This window comes from Rhinolophus ferrumequinum, chromosome 13 (genome assembly GCF_004115265.2).
Source record: "Rhinolophus ferrumequinum isolate MPI-CBG mRhiFer1 chromosome 13, mRhiFer1_v1.p, whole genome shotgun sequence".
Lineage (NCBI taxonomy): Eukaryota > Metazoa > Chordata > Mammalia > Chiroptera > Rhinolophidae > Rhinolophus > Rhinolophus ferrumequinum.
The window spans coordinates 19,162,805-19,185,635 of record NC_046296.1 but is presented as its reverse complement, the minus strand read 5'-3'; the positions used below and the strand labels follow the sequence as shown (position 1 = coordinate 19,185,635).

At 38.4% G+C, this 22,831-nt stretch overlaps 1 protein-coding gene across 3 annotated transcripts in view; it reads right to left on the bottom strand.

Annotated features, from left to right (window-relative positions):
- EXOC6B (exocyst complex component 6B) overlaps window positions 1-22,831 on the bottom strand; it is a 584,188-nt gene that overhangs the window by 146,611 nt on the left and 414,746 nt on the right. For all 3 annotated transcript variants that reach the window (XM_033124336.1, XM_033124337.1, XM_033124335.1), the window contains exon 20: window positions 12,356-12,429. In XM_033124336.1, coding sequence (XP_032980227.1) covers window positions 12,356-12,429 — 74 coding nt within the window. The remainder of the gene's footprint in view (window positions 1-12,355; window positions 12,430-22,831) is intronic.

Sequence of the window (22,831 nt, the reverse complement as noted above, 5' to 3'; positions counted from 1 at the left end):
TCCTTCTATAAAATTTCCATGATGGCTCTGGATACTAATGTCCCAAGCAAGGTAAGGAGATGTATCTGGTTTGCAGAAGCTGCAGCAGCATCTCAGTAGCTGAAGACCTTATGCACCTGGGCCCTTCCCAGTGTTTGCTTATATGAGGTCAAAGGTCTAGCTCAGTGGAGTCTATTCTCAAAAATGTTCCTATTTATAGTTTTAGCAGAACTAGACCCAAAGGTGTTAGCTCTCCCCTGCTTGGGAATAGGAATTATTTGCTGTTGGAGCTTCCTTTGAGGTTAGAGGTATCACTCTGAAGGTTATGGGTGTCTGCCAAAACAACCTGAGCAAAACAATTTTATCAATACAACCAGAAAACACTGCTTTCAAAAACCAAAGGACTTTTTGAAGTATTTCAAGTTGACCATATCATTTTAGCAGAACTAGACCTGCTATGGTTTAGCAGGCTGCCAAACCATTGCGGAAAGTTCTTTTATGAAAGGCTGTGGATCAGGGTACAGCATGCTTGTCCTTGTCCTGGGGATCTTTCCAGAAAACTCTGCAGCTGTCCCTAAAAACTGAGCAATACAATAGCATCAAACCAAAAAATCAAAATCTAGACAAAGTGGCATCCCCTCAAAGCACCAGGGCCACCTGAAGAGAGATTTTCAGAAGAGTAGAATGATAAAAAGGCCTGTTTGGTTGTTTTTTTTTTTTTTTTTTTTTGCAAGCATGGGCAAACTTCACAAAAATGTACACGGTCGGACAATTAAGTTCGCAAAAAGTACTACCTACCTCATTGCTGAATATCACTATGGTCACCTTCGAAGTGCTCCGCTTGGGAAGCTATGCACTGACGCCAGTGCCTAGTCCACCCTTCAAAGCAATTTTAGAATTCTTTTTCTGGAACGGCCATCAGAGCTGTCATCATATTATACTTGATGCCCTGAATGTCATCAAAATGTCTTCCTTTCAGTATTTCCTTTAGCTTTGGGTAAAGAAAAAAGTCATTGGGGGCCAGATCAGTGAGTAGGGAGCGTGTTCCAATACAGTGATTTGTTTACTCCCTCACAGACAGTGCTGTGTGAGCTGGTGCATTGTCGTGATGCAAGAGCCATGAATTGTTGGCAAAAAGTTCAGTTCGCCTAACTTTTTCACGCACTTCCAAATAGTAAACTTGGTTAACTGTTTGTCCAGTTGGTACAAATTCACAATGAATAGACCCTCTGATATCAAAAAAGGTTAGCAACATCGTTGCAACAAGTTCACGAACTTAATTATCAGACCTCATAAGCTTCTCGAGGGCAGGGAACATGTTTTATTTACTGCAGTATGACCATTATACCACTAAACCCATTATAACAGTGCTAGGGAGAGTGTTGAATGAATGAATGAATGAATGAACAAATGAGTGAATATTTTCTGATCAGAGGTCTATATCTATATTCAAATGCTTGCTGTGCCTATGTCAAGACATGGACTATGGTCTGCAGGAACTTTTGGTGGCTCCGCATCAGCAAAGAGATGTGTGCAGGTGGTCTGATATATTAATTACTACATTCTCTTCTAATCACCAAATGCTGTTGGGACATGATGACTGGATTTCATTTCTGAAATGACATCTACCCACACAGATATGCTACCATGGTGCTGTAGATAATCTTTTCCAAGATAACGTGCTTTGTGCCTGAAAACATTCCCTCCAACCCCACATCCATATCAGTCAGAGGAATGACATCATCCAATTTCATGAGTTATCCAATTATTTGATGTCTGACTCTGGTGCAGATGACTCCCAGTTTTACAGGCTGTTATTCAAGATCATACACAATCTGAAGGTCAACAAAATATTTCAGTGCAGCACTTGGAGAGTAGTTTTTACTGATAGCATTACTGATCCATACACTTCACTACTAGACGGTTTGCATTCCACTCTATTTTCCTCCACCAAGAATATCGTTTCATAACAACTTTCCCATACTACTTTCCCCCAGAACTTGTCTTCTCCATGTCTCAACCGATAACTGCTCAGTAACTACTTGGGAAAACTACAGGCCGCACGATGCCCCCTCCTACCTACACCCCTCAAAAAAAACAAAAAAAACCACACACGCACACAAACAGGCAAGTTAACATTCCAGCAGGTTAAGGACCAGTATTAGGAAGTATAGGTAGAAGATGCAGAATTGCACACCTGAAATCTATGTAATTATACTAACAATTGTCACCCCAATAAATTAAAAATAAATTAAAAAAAAAAAAAAAAGAAGAAGAAGATGGCTTTCTTCCTGCTAAATACAGCTTAGCGGTTGTGAGAAAGACTGACACCTGACACCTTTTAAGATGTGAGCCCTGCCCTACCCTGATCTCGGCCTCCTAGTTAGGAGTTGTTTAGATTACTCAGGGTGAAACATGAAAAAAGAAATTCTATTGACTACATGTCATTTCGGTATGTGGTGTATCAGACAAAATCAGTTTTTGATATAAATGGGTGTTCTACTGAGGCTAAAATATAAGTGATTATTAAGCAAAGTTAAAATTTTTCCACAAGAGCCAACAGCAGTCAAGCAAAGAGGGAATTTCCTCTTAGTGGGAATATTATTCAATAAACTTAGGGCAGAGCAAAAGAGAAGGGCAGGCAATTTGTTTCAAAAACCAAAATTGTATTGAGTAGGATCAAGATAGGATGGGAAATAGGAGGGGTGGTTCTATATAGTTAGTTCTTTTTTTTTTTTTTCCTGGAGTTAGTCTCAGATTTCCCTACCTGATGTTGACTAACCAAAGGTATTAATTTTACATCAGAATTTGTTGAATATCTCCAAAGAAACATACAATTATTTCTCTTAGGCCCTAACATTGTTTTTAAGGCAGGTTAAGTTTCTGCAATGGAAATGCACTGTGTTTACTTTAGACTGAAGGTTTAGAAATTGGGGAATAACTGGCCTAGAGGGAATGTCACCAGCTCAATCTAAAAAAAGCTATAGATATCTTGGGATGGCTTTGCTACATAAGAGTCGTTGCCAACAAGCTCCATTCAAGAGATCTGATGCAATGTCACAACCTAGTTCATTCAGCTTTATAGAAACTTATGAATATCGGAAGTAAATCACAGTTGTGGCCAAGGAACAGAAAATAATGGGATGTTACTAAAGAAAAGAACACATTCAAATCTTTTCCTGTTGGTCAAACATGTGAGGTGAACAGCCATAAATTAAATAAATAATATCAATAATTATCTGGGGAAGTTAAGAGTCCCTCACAATGAATGTCAATAACAGAAATGTGACATGTTTCAGGGTAGCCCACAAAAAGCAGCATTTGATGAGGAAAAGTGTAGGACATAAAAAAAAAAAAAATGACTATGAGGTAGCTGAACAGTAAAATTAAGGAATCAAGAAGAAAATTAAGAAATGGAGGTTTAAAAAAATTAGCCTGATACTTAAAAAAGGAAAGACAGTCTAGATCCTAGTTCAATCAATACACACACACTCACACACACACATACACACACACACTACTTTTAAACAAAACTTTTTAAAAAAGATTTTTATTAAAAAATATAAGTAACATACAACATTATTTCAGTTTCAGGTGTACACCATTGTTATTCAACATTTATGTACCTAACAAAGTGATCACCATGATAAGTCCAGCAACCATCTGACACTGTATCATGCTATCACAATATTATTGACTGTATTCCCTATGCTGTACATTACATCCTCATGACTTATTGGTTTTATACCTGGAAATTTGGACCTTTCATTCCCCTTAATCTCCCTCTCCCTTTTTAAATTTTTCAATTACAGTTGACATTCAGTATTATTTTATATTAATTTCAGGTGTACAGCATAATAGTTAGACATTTATATAATTTAAGAAATGATCCCCCTGACTAGTCTAGTACCCACCCGACACTATACATAGTTATTACCATATCATTGACTATATTCCCTATACTGTACTTTATTGTACTAATAGTCCCTGTGACTATTTTGTAACTACCAATTTGTACTTCTTAATCCCTTTACTTTTTCACCTGTCTCCCAACTCCTCTCCTATTGATCACCCAGATAAATTTAGTACTCATCTGACACCACGCATAGTAACTATGTGTTATAACACATAATAATTATGTTATTACAATATTATATTATAATATTATTGATTATATTCCTTCTGCTATAACCTATATCCCTATGACTACTTTGTATCAACAAATTTCTACTTTTTAATCCCTTCCCCTTTTTTCACTCAATGCCCCCCTCAATCTGGCAACTATCAAAATATTCTCAGTATATATGAGCTTGCTTCTGATTTGATTGTTTATTTATTGTGTTCTTTAGATTCCACATATAAGCGAAATTACATTGCATCTGTCTTTCTCTGTCTGAAATACTTCACTCAGCACAAAACCCTCCAGGTCCCTCCATGCTGTCATAGATATTAAGAACCCATTCCCTTCCCTGGCCGAGCAATATTCCATTGTATATATGTACTGCCTCCTCTTTATCCATTCATCCACCGACGGACACCCAGGCTGCCTCCACATCTTGGCCATTGTAAACAGTGCTGCAATGAACATATGGATGCACATGTCCCCTGAAGTAGCATTTGGATTTCTTCAGATAAACATGCAGAAGTGGGATTACTGGGTCCTTCTTTGTCCTTTGTTACAACCTTTGTTTTAAAGTCTATATTGTCTGGCATAAGTATTGTTACTCCAGCTTTTTTCCTTTTTCTTTCATGTCCATTTTCATGAAATATCTTTTTCCATGCCTTCATTTTCAGTCTTTGTGTGCCTTTTGATCTGAAGTGAGTCTCCTGTGGGCAGCATATGTGAGGGTCTTGTTTTCTTATCCATTAAGCCATCCTATCTTTTGATTAGAGCATTTAATCCATTTACATTTGAAATAAACGTTGATAGGTATTTAGTTATTGCCATTTTATTCATATGTTTATTTATTTATTTGTTTGTTTGTTTGTTTGTTTGTTTGTCTTAAAAAAGTCCCTCTAAGATTCTTTGTAATTCTGGTTTGGTGGTGATGAACTCCTTTATCTTTTGCTTGTCTGGGAAGCTCCTTCTCTGTCCTTCAATTCTAAATCATAACCTTGCTGGGTATAGTATTCTTGATTGTAGGTCCTTGCTTTTCTTTACTTTGACTATTTTGTGCCAACACCTTCTGGCTTGCAAAGTTCATGTTGAGAAATCAGCTGACAGACTTATGGAAGCTCCCTTGTAGGAAACTAACTGAGTTTTTCTTGCTGCTTTCAAAATTCTCTCTTTGCCTTCAACCTTTGGCATTTTAATTATGATGTGTCTTGGTGTTGGCCTCTTTGGGTTTATCTTGTTTGGGACTCTGCACTTTCTGGGCTTGTATGTCTATTTCCTTCACTAGGTTATGGAAGTTTTGCATCATTATTTCTTCAAATAGGTTCTCAATCCCTTGCTTTCCCTTCTGGTACCCCATGATGCAAATGTTAGTATGTTTGATCTCTTACACTACATGTCTCTTTCTCTCTCTCTCTCTCTCTCTCTATATATATATATATATATATATATAGATAGATAGATAGATAGATAGACAGATAGACAGATCTATATCCATATATCTATATCTATATATATCTCTATATCTATCTATCTATATGTATCTATCTATATATCTATATCTATCTATCTATCTATGTATATATATGTATATTTTTGCTCTTCTGATTGGGTGTTTTCTGCTACCTTGTCTTCCAAATCAATGATTCAATACTGTATTTCATCTAGTCTGCTCGTGATTCCTTCTAGTACATTCTTCATTTCAAATACTATATTCCTCATTTCTGACTGGTTCTTTTTTTATGCTTTCTATCTCTTTGTTCAAGTTCTCACTAAGTTCCTTGAGTATCCTTATAAGCACTGTTTTTGTTTTTGTTTTTTTCAATTGGGGAATACTGGGGAACAGTGTGTTTCTCCAGTGCTCATCAGCTCCAAGTCGTTGTCCTTCAATCTAGTTGTGGAGGGCACAGCTCAGCTCCAAGTCCAGTCACCATTTTCAATCTTTAGTTGCAGGGGGTGCAGCCCACCATCCCATGAGGGAATTGAACCAACAACCTTGTTCTTGAGAGCTTGCATTCTAACCAACTGAGCCATCTGGCTGCCACCGAACCACTGTTTTGAACTCTGTCTCTGGTAGATTACTTGCCTTAATTTCGTTTAGGTCTTTTTCTGGAGTTTTCTCCTGTTCTTTCATCTGGAATGTATTTCTTTGTTTCCTCATTTTGGCTCCTCTCTGTGTTTATTTCCATGTATTATGTACATCTGCTATGTCTCCCAATCTTGCCAGGTGCCCTTATATAGTAGGTGCCCTATGGGGCCTAGTGGCGCAGTCTCCCTGGTCACCTGAGACGGGTGCTCTAGGAGTGTCCCTTGTGTGGGTTGTGTGTGCCCTCCTCTTGGTAGTTGAGCCTTGATTGCTGTTGGCATGTCAGTGGGTGGGATTGACCCTCAGGCTGATGGCGTGGGGTTTGGCCACATCCACAGCTTACGGGCTGCAGTGCAGGAGTGCTTACCTCATGGAGTGGGATTCATCCCAGGAGGCTTTGGTGCCTGTTGTGATGCCCTTTATGTGTGTCACTTGTGGAGGTAATCGGGTAGTACTCTGCTGTGATCTGCAGCAAACCTCCAAGTATGTTGGTTCTGGGGTCTCTTGGGAGGGGCTCCAGTGCAGGCCCAGGTCACCCAATGCTTATGACAGGCCAGGGATTACCTGGCAGGAGCTACAAAGCAATCTACAGTTGGTTGCTGCCTGTGTTGGTCCTGGAGGGACATGGGAGAGGACACTCTACAAAACTAGGATGGCTGCCACCAGTACCAGGTCTGGGGTAGCCCCACAAAAAGCCAGAACACTCTGAGGGCTGTTGCCAGCTACCAGATCCTGTAAGGTTCAGCTACTGATAAAGCCTACTGTGGTAGGGAGTTGGGTATGACTCAGTGAGTCACCAGGGTGGAACAAACGGAGCTCACCAAGTCAATCAGATTCAGATTTGGCCATGGGTGTGGGGGAGGGCTTCAACACAGAAAAGATGGTACCTGCCTGCCGGGTGCACGGGAAAAAGACCCCACACAGGAAAAATGACAACTGTCTCTCCAATTTTCATTTAGAAGCCACACAACTCATTCTTTCCCTGTATGTCTCTGATGTCCCCAGAGTCAATGTCCCTCTACTGGAGCCCAGGGTGAGTGTTTGGGAGCAAGTGAGTCTGAGTGGGCCCTTTAAGAGGATGTCTGGGTTTCCCTCAGCCTTCTCTCCCACCAGGACGGTCAGAATCCTCACTGTTTTTCACAGCTAGATGTTGTAGGAGCTCCTTTTCCCAGCACCAGTACTCCAGGCTGGGGAGATTCTCTGAGAGGAACCTCTGTGACCAAGGTATTCCTCCTGATTCTCAACCACCACGTGGAGGTTTGAGGACGCTGTGTTCCATGTCTCCACCCCTCCTACCAGTTTTGATGTGGCTTCTTCTTTATATCCTTAGTTACAAAATTTCTGTTCAGCTAGACTTCAGATGGTTCTCCATGTTGATTGTTCTATATTATAGTTGTGATTTTAATGTGCTCATGGGATGAGGCAAGCACTACGTTGATCTACTCCACCATCTTGGATCTCCCTCTAAGCAAAACTTAAAACTAGAAATACCTTCTGCCCATCAACACCTAACTTTCTTTTAGTTTAACGCCACCTTTTCCATGACATACTTTATAACTATTCAGGTCTACAAAGACCTCTCCATGTCACAGATTCTTTTTGTACTTATAGATACAATCTTGCTCCTGACTTGCATTGTTAATTTTGCATCATTTATATAAAAGTTTATATCCCAACTACAGTGTAAATTTGAATTTGTTTCCCCATTCCTTGACTTTCAGCTGGCCTTGTGACTAGCTCTAGCCAATAGAATAGGTTTGCTAGTTCCAAGTGTAGGCCTGAAGGTGTTGCAGATTTCCTCTTGCTCTCTTGGAACCCTGCCAAGATACCATGTGACTAAGCCTGGGTTAGGCTGCTCATGGATGAGAGATCACATGGAGTGGAGAAGAGTCAGCCTCGCTAAAGCATACCTGACCAGGCAGTCCTTAGCCAATCGAGCAAACCAACCTCAAAGCCTGAGAGAGCTCACTTGAATCTATTGAAAAATTGCCAATCTGTAGAAACTTGAGATAAATAAATGGTTCTTGGTTTAAGCCAATACATTTTGGAGTGATCTGCTATGTAGCAAAAGCTGCAGAAATAATTGAAACATACACTATGGTTTCCTCCTACCAATGTAATACTAATCAGTGTGCCTTATGTTAGAATCAAGTATTTGCTGATCACCTTTTTGCTTCTGGAGGGAAGAGACTGTGTTATATTCATTTGTGTATTCCCACAGCACCTAAGTTGTGCTCTGTTCATAGTAGGCACTCAGAGTTTGATAAACTGAAGCAAAAATCAACTAAAGTTCAAATTCTGGTTGGTGTTCATCAACATTATCTACTGAATGTTTAACAACACAAGAAAAATACAAACCGTAGTACTGTTAAAGAATCAAATAACTACTGAGAATCTACTGCTGGCCTTGTAATATAATTCCCAATTGTGAACAATTTTAGGCCAGCAAGTATTAGTAGTTGAAGTGTACATATCACTTCAAGATAGTTAATAATTGGGCCCTCAAGTTGTACTTCTCAAGAGTTAGCATTAACCCAAATTAGGATTTTGATAGAAATATGCACATACATGTAATAGGTGATTGTGAAGTTGTACTCCAATCCTACTTTTATGAACTTGGAAATATAGAAAGTATGAAGTGGCAAAGAAGGAGATTTTGATTTGTACTGTCTAATTCACATTATTATTAACAGTAAGTTTTCTAAACCCAGAAATCTGACAAATGAGATATGTATGTAAATTTACTGTAACTTTGAAGTGCTATACAAATGTAAATAAAAAGCTTGTATATTCAAAATGTCATTTTACTTTTTTCCTTAAGAAGCAGGAAAATTAAAATAGACAGGACAGGTGAGAAAGGATGAATAGTTTTGCTATCCACATCTAATTTGCTTCTTAATAAAATTTTATAGCTTTTAAATGACACTCTGCTATTACACTCTACAGAGAGATGATTTCATCATATATTCCATGTTTTGAATATTTTTAATATTATCATCCAGTTGATAGTGTCTGAAACACTCTAAAGCAAATGAACATGAAAGCATGATCAGAATGAATGTATTCAAACCAATGAGGCAAATATACTCCGTGACAGTAAAAGAGTATCGTTGCTTCACTGAACTGGGGACAAATCCTCTTCCTGCATAGGCTGCCTATAACCTGCCTTAATTTAACTCCTTCCTTTAACTCTGCCATTTCTTTTTATTGTTAGCTTTCACTTACAAAGGGCATAATGGTTAAATCAGTTAATAAGGTAGATAACTGAATCAGAACCTAAGAGGTTTCATTCAGGTAGACTAACTAAATAAGAATGATAAAAATCTGTGTTGTTAATAATATGCCTAAAAGAAAAGCACAGACCAAAGGGAGTAACGTCCCCAATTTTGGTTCATAAAATCAACCATATAAGGACTAGATGAGGAATGGTTCATAATGCTACATTTGAAAAAGACTCAATTACTAGCAGATAGGAAGCCAATAAATCAGGATAAAAAAAGTCTGTCCCCCAAATTGGGGTTTGTTAATAAAAACATAAAGAGTCACATGGTCAAAGTTAAGTGAGAGATTTTAGCCAACCTAATAAATATCTTTGTCGTAATCAGCTTGTGCTAAGGTGGACCTTGCTGCTTTGGACCAGTGAGATCTCTTCAAGGAGGATGCTGGCACACAGTCTGGGGTGCTGTACAGGGATTCAAGGATCAAGCCAAAGGTTACATGACATGATTTTTAAGATTAGCCCCAAGCACCAAAATTCCTTAACTCTATTTGAGGATTCTGAAGAGTACATGCAAAGGACACATATTCAAGGACATTTAATCATGCCTCATTTGAGGTCAAGATACCTCCTTTGCATGCGTATTCCCAGGCTTTTTATTTATAGTTTGAACATCTCTATAGTTCAGAAGTTTCCTTTTAAAAAGACGCTCACTTTAAATAAGTTATGAGAATGACTAAGATGAACTGCAAAGAGATCCATATTTTCAGCATGGGGTGTGGAACGATAATTTTTCTCACAATAATTCAACTTACCCGACGCCTATTAATAATGAGCTACAGCCTGAGAGCTAGGAAAGTATTTCAAATGACCTACGTTTAAAAAATTTAAGCTACTTTAATAGAGACAGACATAAATAGAAATTAGGTGGTAGATTCAATAGGAAGAGCCATACACTTTCATTATTAGTAGAATTTTCAAGGTCTGGGTTCTGCTGCTAAAACGTCATAAAAGGATCTGGAGAACAGAAATGTAATAGAAAATAGGAATTTAAGCATAAACAACAGTGCTCGCTGACAACTCACAAGTACTTGAGCATTCATCCCGGCTCAGAGTCATGTTACTTTGGCTGTGCTTTCTAACTTATCCCCTTCGTTAACATTTTCTGTGAACACCACCGTGTTTCCCCGAAAATAAGACCTAACTGGAAAAGAAGCCCCAACATAATTTTTCAGAATGACATGCCCTGAACATAAGCCCTAGTGCGTCTTTTGGAGCAAAAATTAATATAAGACCCGGTCTTATTGTCAGAGAAACATAGCAGTTACTTTCCATAGGGACCAAAACCACCAACTAGAGAGCATGATCACACTTCCTTCTCAGGAATAGTAAGAAGGAAACATTTTTTTCCTTGGATGGGTACTTCCAATGAAATTCAATTTCTGCTTTCCAAGAAAAGCCAATTGGCTCAGAAGTTTCTGAGAAGAAACAGGGGAGAATGTCCAACAGATCCACTCCACAAAACCCTAAAACAAAATCCCACTCTTTCAGCCTTACATCAGCAAAGGGGTTAAAACCTGAATGTCTCAGTTGAGTTGCTGAATCCACAGGTGGAAGGGCTTAAGTGTGGAAAGAGATACTCAGCTCCATTTGTGAACATGCTGGGAAAGCCTGTATGTGTAAGAGAACCCCCACCTCGGCCCCCAAATATTAAGTTGACACACGTTTCTGGGACGCGGCCTGAATCCTCAAACTTCGGCGGATCTATAGAGACACAATTTTCTGTTTTCTGCTTAACAGGGCTTTCCAGAATTGTCATCAGATGACAGATTACACCACCCATCCACAAGGATTCAGGGGTAGCTCAGGCCATCCATTATGGGTTAAAAGCTGTTCCAGCATGAATCGAGTCACAGTGGTAAGGAGACTACCGATACAAGGGGTCCTACAGCTTTAAGAAATACCCTGGGCATCTAAAAGTTTTCAGAATGCAAACTATGTCAGCTCTGAAAACAAGAGGCACTGCATCATTATGGCAGGAGAAACAAAGCCAGCCCCCTTTTTAAAACAGACCAAAAAAAAGATTGTTTTAATAGGAGAGAAGCATCAGTCATTGATTCTTACTTCATTCACACTTTCTATCCAACCCCATCCATCTTCAGAGTGAAGAGATGACAGAGCCCAGTTAACTTTCTCCCTCTTTAGGCCCCCGCCCATCCTGCTCCTCTATACCCAAATCACCAAGGCCTACCAACCCACCATTTCAGTCTGCCAGCAACAGCCCTACAGAACGACTCTTTCTATCTGATGGGTCTGCAAAGTTCAGGTATACCTCAAGACAGGCTTTCGTAATGTTACTTTAATAGGGTTGCCTGTCAGGTTAGCATGATTGGTCCAGGCCTTTGCTAATCATCTTAAAAAACGACCACTCAGTCACTCATGGCTGACCGCATTCTACAAAGGAGGGGATGGGAAGACTTAAGGCAACAGAGAAAAGTCAACAAGCCAAACCAACAACCCAGGATGTAAAATATTTCATTTTTCTTAAAAGCTGCTGCCCTCATTATCGGCAAACAAAAGTTCTCCAGGCAGGCAGTCTCTGCATCAGTGCACCTGCTTAGCATTGGTTTGCTCAGTTATCTGTTTTGCTGTGTCTGCAGAAGGCAACTATAGTACAATGGGTCACATCACTTGAGGGTCACTTGAGTCCCTCTACGATCTGGGTGCCTCCTCCCACCTCCTGCCTTCCCTTCTACCCACAAAACCTTTAACGCCACCATAGCTAAGGATCCCAGATAGCTAAATAAAAGAGGTGGCCTCAAACACAGAGAAAAACCCTTAGGTCTCCAGTGTGAATCGCCAACGCCAATCCCCCTCCCCTCCCCTTTTCCTTAAGACCTGATGGTCTTCAGTCACACATCTTAAAAGAAAAACAAAAAACAAAAACACAAAGACTTACTTGTCTCAAGTCGATGAAGGCCAACTGCAGCGTGTCCTCCTGGAACCCAGGCACCGGGCCGGATCTGGCAAACTCTGTGGGAAAGAAAAGAGGATAAAAAGCGCCTTTAACTAACCATGGACAGGGAGATTGGCAGACGGATGACAGGGGGGACAAGAGAGGCTGGGGGAGAGGAGGACCAAGCTTCTAAGGAGTCATGTCTCTCTCCCTTCAGCTTCTTTGTCTGCCCTTCAAAATTCGTGTCATCAAAACACCATTAATTCCAGCATCCTGACAGCAAGGAAACTGTACTAATTCGACCTGAAATTTATTCCCATGAGCCGCGCTGGGCTTCAGAGTATTTGTTTTGTGAATGGACAAACAACTTGCAAAGGAGGAGGGAGTGGGGGAGAGAAAAAAGTTTTTCCTCTCAACACAATAAAATCTTCAGCTGTGAAACTCTTTTCAGTTCCAAAGCTATTTATATTTTAGATCGCTGAAGGAATTTTCTAATTTCACGCCTGTCACCTCATTCCGCAAGCATTTATCAAAAAATATTCCCTGCCACATCATTAATTATTCCCTCACTGATTATTTGTATTATCTCGTGAGTGCATTATTGCCAACGCGCGCGCACGCACACACACGCACCAGCAGCAGAGGCTGCCCCAATCCAGTACTCGGCTCTTGAGCAAAGTAGTATTTGCAAATATGAAAAGGCCCATCTACATAAATCTGTCTACAGAAACGTAGGAACATTTGCCTGTCTCTCCTTCTAGTGTATTCTTTCTTCTTAACTTCTACTTCTGTTCCACTTTTGAAAATTCTTCTTCTCTTCCCTCTACCCCAATTTAGTCTTCTGTCAAAGAGGCCACAGGAATGCCAATTACCATTTACAGTAGCACCTTGGGTATATGCTCAGTTTATGACTCTGGCGTCTACATCATTAACAAGATGATAACTGCACAGGGCTACAGGGACAAATACTAGTAACAGTTAAGAATGTCAAGTTTTATTGTCCCTAAGTCCTGCTTATTATGAAATCAAAATGTCTTGTGTAAGCCCCCCTACACACACACACACACACACACACACACACAGCAAATTCAAAAGTTGGATCGTTACTATGTCTTGAATTCTGTGAAGCCAAAGTGTGATGGACATTTACCGCCAATTCACTATTTACCTCAAAAACAACTCGAGTAACTGCTCAAAGCAAATATGAAAAGGAATGTTTTCTTTCAAATATATTTTCTCCTAGGAATGAATTTAAGAAATTATAGAGTTGGTATCATAAATTTCTTTTGAAATTACATAAAAGCCATTAATATATTTGCATATTTGTCTAGAAATTATTTCAAACAACTAATAGCTGAATAGATTCAAATGATGATTCGTGAACAATGATAGGAATTTCTTTTTCAAAAAAATATTTTCCACGTAGGGGCTCCTTACACATAATAAGTTTTCATAAAAACCTTACCCCACTTTAAAAAATGCTAACAAGTTAAGTGCAGGATTGTGGAAACTGCGTGTGAAATGAAATTTAAACCAATTTATTAAACTAAGTAAAATATAGCATAAATGTACCATACAACTGTACACAAAAGATTCTTATGTTAGACATTTCAAATCAAAATGACTCATAAATGAAGGACATAAACTATATGGCATGATTAGCATCGCTAAGTTTCTATTTGCTTTGAAAAGAAAATTTAAATGCCATTTATAAATTAATTCTATCGTATGGACAGCCCAAGTGATTAAAGTTTTAAAAGAGTAAAATCCTAAAACTGTGCAAATACTTGATGAGGGCCCCGTCAACAGGAAGCTTGACATAATCCATCCTTCATATTCTACAACAGCCATTATCTCTTATAACCTTGCACTGTACAGCGGCTGTTTAAGTCAGACGCACACCTTTCCCATACTATGCGCGGTAGAAAGCAGTTCTTTGACTCATTGCCACAGCCTCTCTCTGACAGCCTTGACTGTCAGGTGGGCAGCTTAACTAAGCTTCCCAGGCCCCTTGGTTTCATCCAAGGTTGGTAAATGATCACGACTTCTCCTGCATGACCTAAGGCGACGCTGCATCATTTGAAATATTGCAGTCCTGCCTGTAGGAACCCTACTTGAGTCACAGTGCTGCAACTAGCAAGGTGTTCTGCAGCCTACACACGTCCAACTCAACAGAATTACCCTGCAATACATGGCTTGAGATCTGGCTATGCATTCTTGAATCTCCTCATTGGGCATGCTCCCTGGGCTGATAGAGGATAGTGATGAAACCACTCGGGAATCTGGATATGATACATATTTGGGTCTCAGAGTCTCACTTTATAGACCTCATTTTTATGACACACTGAATCTTCTAGGTTCCCAGAGGACATGGTGGCCTTTTAGACTTGATTTTCCTTTTATATATCAGGGAATCAAAGAATGACAACTGCATCAAGGGATGACAAAGTGAAGAGATTCATTTTGATGTATAGCTTACGGAAATGTGTAATTATGATGTATTCAGCTTCATATTTGTATTTTTTTTCATTGTTTTATGTAGGTAATTCTTGTCTTCCCATGTAGATAGTAAACTCCTTAAGGATAAGGACCCTTTCACAGATCCTTCCAAGTATTCAAAATAGTAAATGTTCAGCAAATACGTACATATTAAGTAAATAAGTTACAAAAATAGCAAGATTCATGAATCACACACACTCCTCACTGGCAATGAAAATCTCTGGATTGCACTAGGTAAGGTGTCCTCAACAAGAATACCAATAAGCAGGCTTTAGAAATTTATAAGCTGCCGAAAATTAGGTGCAGAATGATCGAGGGGATGGGCTTCAAGAGCATAAAAATCCGAGTTTGAGCCCCAGTTAGTAGCTCTACAGGCATGGGTAATTAATTACTTAATTGCCTTAAAGCTTCAATGCCTTTATCTCAAAAATGGGGATAACAGTGTATTCCTTACAGTGCTGCTATGAGGATTATATGAAATAACACATATAAAGCACTTGGCAGAGTGCCCAGCATGTCATAATTGGTTATCATTACAATTAGTTTTTGCTGTGAAAATGCATTTCTCTGGAAAGAAGGTTGATAGCTTTCGCTGAATTTTCATTTCAGAGGGTTGGTGACCAAACAAAGGTGAAGAAACACTGTTTTACATCCGGGACAAAACATCAGAAAAAATTCAGCTACCATTCAGTGATGTTGGTATTGCAAATTTATTTATAAGTAAATATTTAAGTGTTTCACTTAAAGGAAGTTGATATGACTAATTACTAGTGTATTAGCCACAGCACAGTAATTTTCATTGGTAGTATTTTAAAAATTCAATAAATGTATAAAATAGACATGTAATTTGTGACTCTGTATACCTTTAAAAACACAATTGTTCTCCTAGAGTCAATTTTTCAGGTATGTGAAAAATATTAATAGCATAAGAAAGTGTGAGTATTTTAAAAAACAAAATGAAAATTTGTATAGAGCCTGAAACCAACTATATAAAATATAATACGCATAGAAAACACAACAGTAAGCACTCATTTCATAATGTTAACTGAGCCTGTTACTGACAGGAAGATCACAAGAGGGCTGTGGTCTTCTTTATATTTTACAAACATTTAAAATGAGTACAGACGACTTTTATAATCAGATAATCAGAGAAAAGGAAAAAGAACACACACACACACATACATACACACACCCCAAATTATTTAGTGGTGCTGATTTAGTAGTACTTTCTGTAGTGACAAGAGATATAACCTGTTCAAGATTTAGCATTATAGGCAACTGGGACTGATTTACACACCCAAATTCCCAGATGCTACTTGATAGAAAGGAGATAAACAATACATGGGAGGGGGATAAGAAGCCCCCAGTCTGCTGTAATGCATTTATGCATACACAAATTGATTATATGTATGTACAAGAAGCCTCTCTTTTGAATCCCGAATGTAAACCTTCCTTCTTTGGACATCACAGAAAGGGGAACATGTATGGAAGTGTGACCAAGTGGAACCAGTGGATATGTAGGGCTTGTCTCTGGATTCCGAGATCTGTAGGAGGTTTTTAGTCTCTAAGTGGCCTAAGCCAACAACAATTTTCCATAGCCTGGAGTTCTTCAGAGTGGCCTCAGCACTGCAAGAATATCAGGGTGCTTGCTCTACTTAACACAGTAACAAACCTTATCTTTGACCATCTCGTGTTACTTGAGGACTGAATCAGGGTTCCAGTGAGGCTGGCAAGGGAGCTTTCTCTTAAAAAACGTGTTCAGGTTAGTAAACCCCTCACCAGCACCGAAGCATCCTACAGAGCCTGGCTCTCCCCAGCAGCTTTTCCTTGCCCTTGTCCAATCATGCCACGAACTCTTAGAGTCGAAGCTGGTATCAGGGCCTGACTCCAAGATCCAAATTGCAAATGTGAAAAACCGTTTAATGAGGAAACTGCCAACTCATTGAAGTTAATGAAGGAAATATTTTCACTTAAAAAATTAAAAGGAGGTGTGAAAGTTACAGGAAAGAGGGCATCCTATTAAGTGAAGATATAAGTGAGGAAAGAAAATCACACACAAAATATTTTACTCACCAAATATCCAACATTCCCTCACATTCTCATATACACTTAAATCTATGAGATGTGACGATCATTTTTAAAAAAACAATGTTAATTTCTCAAAAATACCCTGTAGGTTTACATTTCTAACAATTTTCAAATTATAATAAAATGAAACTACCAAAAGAGAAAAAAGGAGAGATTCCACTAATTTTTAAAAAGCTTTCTAGACTTCTTGAAGGTTGATCTTAAAATTACTAACTCTGTCACTTAGAGGGGGAAGGAAAAAAATTTTAAATAAACTTTAAAATTATCTGGCACATTCTCGTTTGGCTGGAGAAAACAAAAGATACATTTTACAAAGAGCATAGAACCCTAATTAGAATAAAGTGATTAAGGCAGAGTAAGAGGGGCTTTGAGAAGTCAAAATGGCTGCTTTACTCTGTAGTTCTCAGTCTAAGGACATTTGGGAGTTTATCAAAATCAGGTTGCGAGAAACAAAATATAAAACTAATTCTTCTGAATCTTTGCAAATTGCCCATAGAACAAGAATAATTTTCAAAGGAAGATGAGCAACAAGGTAAAATTTCTTTGAGAAAAGCAAAACTAGTACAATACCTGGCAAATAGGTAAAATGGAATTGTTGGAGGAAAACATATTTGGTCAAATTAGAGGAAGTTGAAAAGACAGTAGACAAAATTTTAACCAGAGGTCTCTGGATATCATATGTGATTTCTCGCAGTGAACTTCTAGGTCAAGAAAGCATCACCAGCCCTCACTGAACGGATTAGGGTTTGCTTTTGGCCAAAAGGCCAGGTGAGAATGCCGGGAACAAACTGAAAAAACTCAGTACCTGGGAGCCCAAAGTATGTTGGGTACTTGTTTATATCTTAAGATCATGTCAGGTCACATGTGGGTTTTGTGGGACTGAAAAAATAAGAGCTACTGTTGCTGTATTAACATAATGGTTTCCTGGTATCTGGCTCCCTGGAGCAACGGATAAGGAGTGTGCTAGACTAAGAAGTGTGGCTCTAGGGAAGCTCAAGCCTTCTTGCATCACTTCACAGTGGCTCCACTAAGCTAATTACAGAGAGGAGTTGATGGATTCCACAGGGAATCCACTGGAGGCCATGCTGGTCAGAGAAAGGTCGGTCAGAACATAAGGAAGTAAGAATTAAGGGGAGAGATATCAAAGAGACAGAAAAGGGCCGGGGTAGGGGGGCAGGAGGAAAAGCTCCTTGGGGATTCAACTGACTATATTTGTATAAGTGTGCTTTTATGGACATGTGATCATGAAAAAATAGCTACCTTTAATTATCTGGGATATGACTCTGTGATGTAAATTATTCTTTGCTTTTACGTATTTTAAATATGTAACTCACTAGATCTCCTACCTTAAGAAGGCCAGAGGAAAGTACAGGCGAACTTGAACTTATTCTCCAAGTTTCTGTGAGAGAAATCTGATTTAAACTGATAATAATAAAGTCTGATAGCAAACACCAAACCAGCACCCCGCATTTATAAATAATTTTTAAAGTTTAATTCTCCAAGCTCCCTTTTCTCTGAAAGGCAATTGAAAATTAGCACAGAAAGACATGACTTTTTAATTAATAAGGAATTAATATCTTATATGTTAGGAAATGGCCACAGGCATGAAGGAACTTTCCTGCTTCTGCTAAGTAAACAGGCCAATCAATTGCCATCTGCCTGTACCTTTTGAGGTACCACTGAGAGGAAATGAGGGTTCAGGCACTTGCAGTGACTGGTGTCAATGACAGCACACATTCACCTAGAGACAGAATCTAGCTGATGAAGAATAAACCTAGAAAATGAGGGAAGCTGATTTCTATGTCTTGCCTAAATATAAGAAGAGTCGGCAAACAGTTCAATGAGATTAGCAGGATGAATCTAGCAAAGCAAACTAGAAAACAATTCTGTTCAAGATCAAAAGAAGGAGATGATACAAGTTCCCACCATTTCATGGTGTCTGGGGGGCACTGGTAGCCTTTATAGAAATAAAGTGCTGCTATTTGCCTAAAGAAATAATATTCGAAATGATGAAAAAGAATATTTTCACGGTACTCACTAAATTAAACAGAGTGACTTTAGCCTTGTGTGATTCCTTGCAGAGGAAGAAGAGTTAAAGAAAGTCAAGACCATAACAAGTGGTAGTGCAATGACATGCCACATGGCATTGGATCTGCCCTTAATATTCCACGGAAAAATAATAGTCAAAAAAAGAAAAACAAAAAGCAAAGTATGCCATTGGACTTGAGTCTACAACCTAGAATCCTAAAGCTGAAAGGAGTATTTGTAATTACTAAACTTTTACTGATGAAAAAAGTAAGGTGGAAAAGTCTGTCAAACAGTTAGAATCTAATCCCTCTTAATAGGCATCCCCCACCTAGAATATCTAAAAACATATATTCGCTTTACATGTTATTTTATATACATATTAAATATTCTTTTCCATTTAGTTAGGGAACAATAAAATCATAACAATATATAGATTTGTGTAAAGTCATCATTTTCCTCTGAAGTTCCCAAATGCTGTACAATTTTGCAAAATAAGGGCCAATTTCATAATAGGGTTTGTTAAGACTATGGTGAAAAGAAGCCTCTCCAATTAGCAATCAGCAGAGCTTCTGTGCATAATCTCTAGGAAAGCTGTGGATCTGCCATGAAAGGGGTGGGCTTCCTGAGAGATGAGAAAGACTGGTGCTCTGAAGGAGTAACTTTATATCCTTGATATTTTTACTATGCTTTTAAGGACTTAATTTTATCCATGTGTTTGTTCAGCAGTGATTATTCTGTTGTATGAATATATACACAAAAATAAGGCTATCTGAAATTTTACATTGAGAAAGGATTCTGCAGGGCATTTACCACAACAGTGAAAATCAATTCTCTTAGAAAAGCACTGTCAAAATAGAAATGTGAACCACGTGTAATTTTAGAATTTCTAGTAGACATATTAAAAAAAGACACAAGAAAAATTAATTTTAAAATTAATATCAATTTGACCCAATATATCTAAAATATTTTACTTTCAATATGAATTAATATTTTTAAAAGCACTCATGAGGTTTGTTTTTTTCCCCAAAATCCAATATGTATTTTACACTTACAATACATCTCATTTCTGACTAGCTGCATTTCAAATGCTCATAGCCACTTGCGGCTGGTAGCAATATTTTGGACAGCATAGCTTTAGATGATGTTGATTGTAATGAAAGTAAACCAAAATAAAAGGCGCAAAGAATGACTTCAGATTTTTAAAGGACAAAGAAAGAGCACTCCCAAAATTCATAACAATCTGAATTCTATGTTTACTTTGGCTATGAAATTTGGATTAAAGCTCATGTCCATGATACTATGCAATGGCTCTATTCAGCTCATATTGTAAAAATATGTCATCCTCTGAAAGAGCTATATGCTTTGTATATTCTTCACCATGTTTGTCAGTAAATTTTTATATCACCTCTCTATTAACCCTTATGCTAGTATTCTTACTTTTCTTCTCTTCATCCCAGTTTCTCTTTCTTATACCTAGTTTATTAATTTTTCAATTTATCCTGTTGAGAGTGGTCTCAGATCATTTTTGGAAAGCAGTAGAGTACAATTTTTTTATTTTTTTAAATGATGATAGTTGATCAGCACTTAAGTTTCTGGACACAGCTCTTTGCTTCAGTTTCCCCAGCCACTGGTGACAGTAACAATCTTGATCTCTAACTACAAAATGTTTTGTAAGTGTACAATATAAAGTAAATGCTGAACCATTAAAAGGAAAAGTTATCAAGACATTATCAGGACTCTTGAACAAAGTAGAGGTATGTCATACTACACTATGAAAAAAGCTGAAAGTCAGAGAAATGATTAAGGTAGGTTCCACATGGTACCTTTCCCAAGTTAAAATAGCTAGATTTTTTTTTAAAGAGGCAATACGATTCTTTCCAAACTGACAGTAGATAATGTTTCTTTGGTATACATTTCATGACTAGTCTCAGAATTTGCTAGGAAAACTGAGTCTCACAGTGTAAGCTTATGTCCACAGAAAATGGTAACTGGGATTGCAGTCCCTTCTGGAATTTACTTATGTGATTTTTGGGTCAATCATATAAGCTCTTAGTACCAGATGTCTCTGCTGTAAAATGAAGGTAATAATATTTCACTTGCTTAAAGCTATGGACCTGAATCAAATATACTCTTGAGGTTTGTGATATAATAAAGAATATACATCTGGTCATTGTCCCCAGCTCCTGGCATAGAGTTTCAAATATCCTTGGAAGTTTCTAAGCAATAGGAGTGTCTTTTGTTATTTATAATGAACTCCTTTGGACCATATAAGTTTATGTTAACATGGTGACTGGAGGGAGGCACTTAGACAGTATTTTTTGGTTTTTTTTTTTTTTCACTTAGTTTTAAAGGAGGAGCCCACAAGTGAGAAAGACTAAGCCCTTGATTAGAGAGTTGAAATATTCAACCCCATCCCCAATCTCCAGGGAGGGGAGAAGAGCTGGAGATTGACTGCAATCATGTAGTCAATTATTTATTCAATCATACCTAGGTATGTAGTGAAATCCCTCATAAAAACTCTGGACACTGAAGCTCACTGAAGCTCTTCTCTGGGAAGAGCCACTGATTGGTGAACACACTGACATGCTGGGAGGGTGACACACTCAGATTCCATGAGGAGAGGCCATGGAAACTGTGCTGCCCACCTCCTCTTCAGGACCCAGCTTTATGCATTTCTTCCATTTGGCTGTTCCGAGTTATATCTTTTATAATAAAACTAATCTTTTAGTGGTTTAGCACTTTTAGTGGTTTCTGTGAGTTTTTCTAGTTAATTATTGAACCTACAGAAGGTGTGGGGAGCCCTGAGTCTATAGTCAGCTAGGAAGAAGTACCAGTGGCTTAAGGACACCTGAGATTTGTGGCTAATATCTGATGAGGGGTAGTCTTGTGAGACTGACTGGCCCTTACCTTGTGGAGTCTGCACAAACTCTGGGTAGTTAGTGTTAGAATTGGATTGAATTGTAGGACCGCCAATTGGTGTCGGAAAACTGCTTTTAGAACGTAAAGTCCAATTCAGATGAAGTGCAACATAATTTGACATTGGTTCCATTTTGATATCTAGGCTATAGCCATACATGTCCGAGCATAAGTAATGTGAAAACTGGAATTGGATACATTAAAATAATAGTATGCATTTTCCCCTACATGACCACTTCTTCAATGAATAAAAAATGTAAAGATACTAAATTAAAACAAGTCTTCATTATAAGAGATCATTTTTGACATGGCCAAGTACAAAGTTCTGCTTATCTTGCCTGGAGAAAGCTAACAGTTTCTAGCTTTGCTTCTTGTCTTCATGGAATTGTTCTAGTATTAGCTGGGAATCCCCACCTCCCAAATGAAATTTTAATATAAAGTATTAAAACAATGATCCAACATCCATGTTAAATGATTGCATTAGATCAATATCAACATAAATACTGGTCTGCCATTCTGGTTACACAGGCTAATGAATTTATTTTCAGAGGTCAAGATCTAAACTTTGGATCCATCTTACTAGAAAACACAAACTTTGCCACTAAGAGCTCAGTTTGAGGTGTGTTTTCTCTTTTCTCTCCACCTCACCCCACCCCACCCCAAAACAGACAAACAAAACCAAAAGAAGAGAATCCCTGTCAGTGAAACCTGAGACCTTAAGCCGGTAGTTAACAGGTAAGGGGTCAAGGAATGGGCTTTAGACACACAGGAGCTCCGGAGGAAGTCTTCTGCATTTTAACTCCTCCGCACTGCTAAGAGAGGGGGAGATTAGTGTTTAAGGAGAATTTAGGTTCCCTGGAAGAGAAGGAAATGAAAATAATTGTTCCTTAAGGTATATAAGCAACTTTCCATGATAATCTAGTGCTTTTAAAAGAATATCTTACGTGT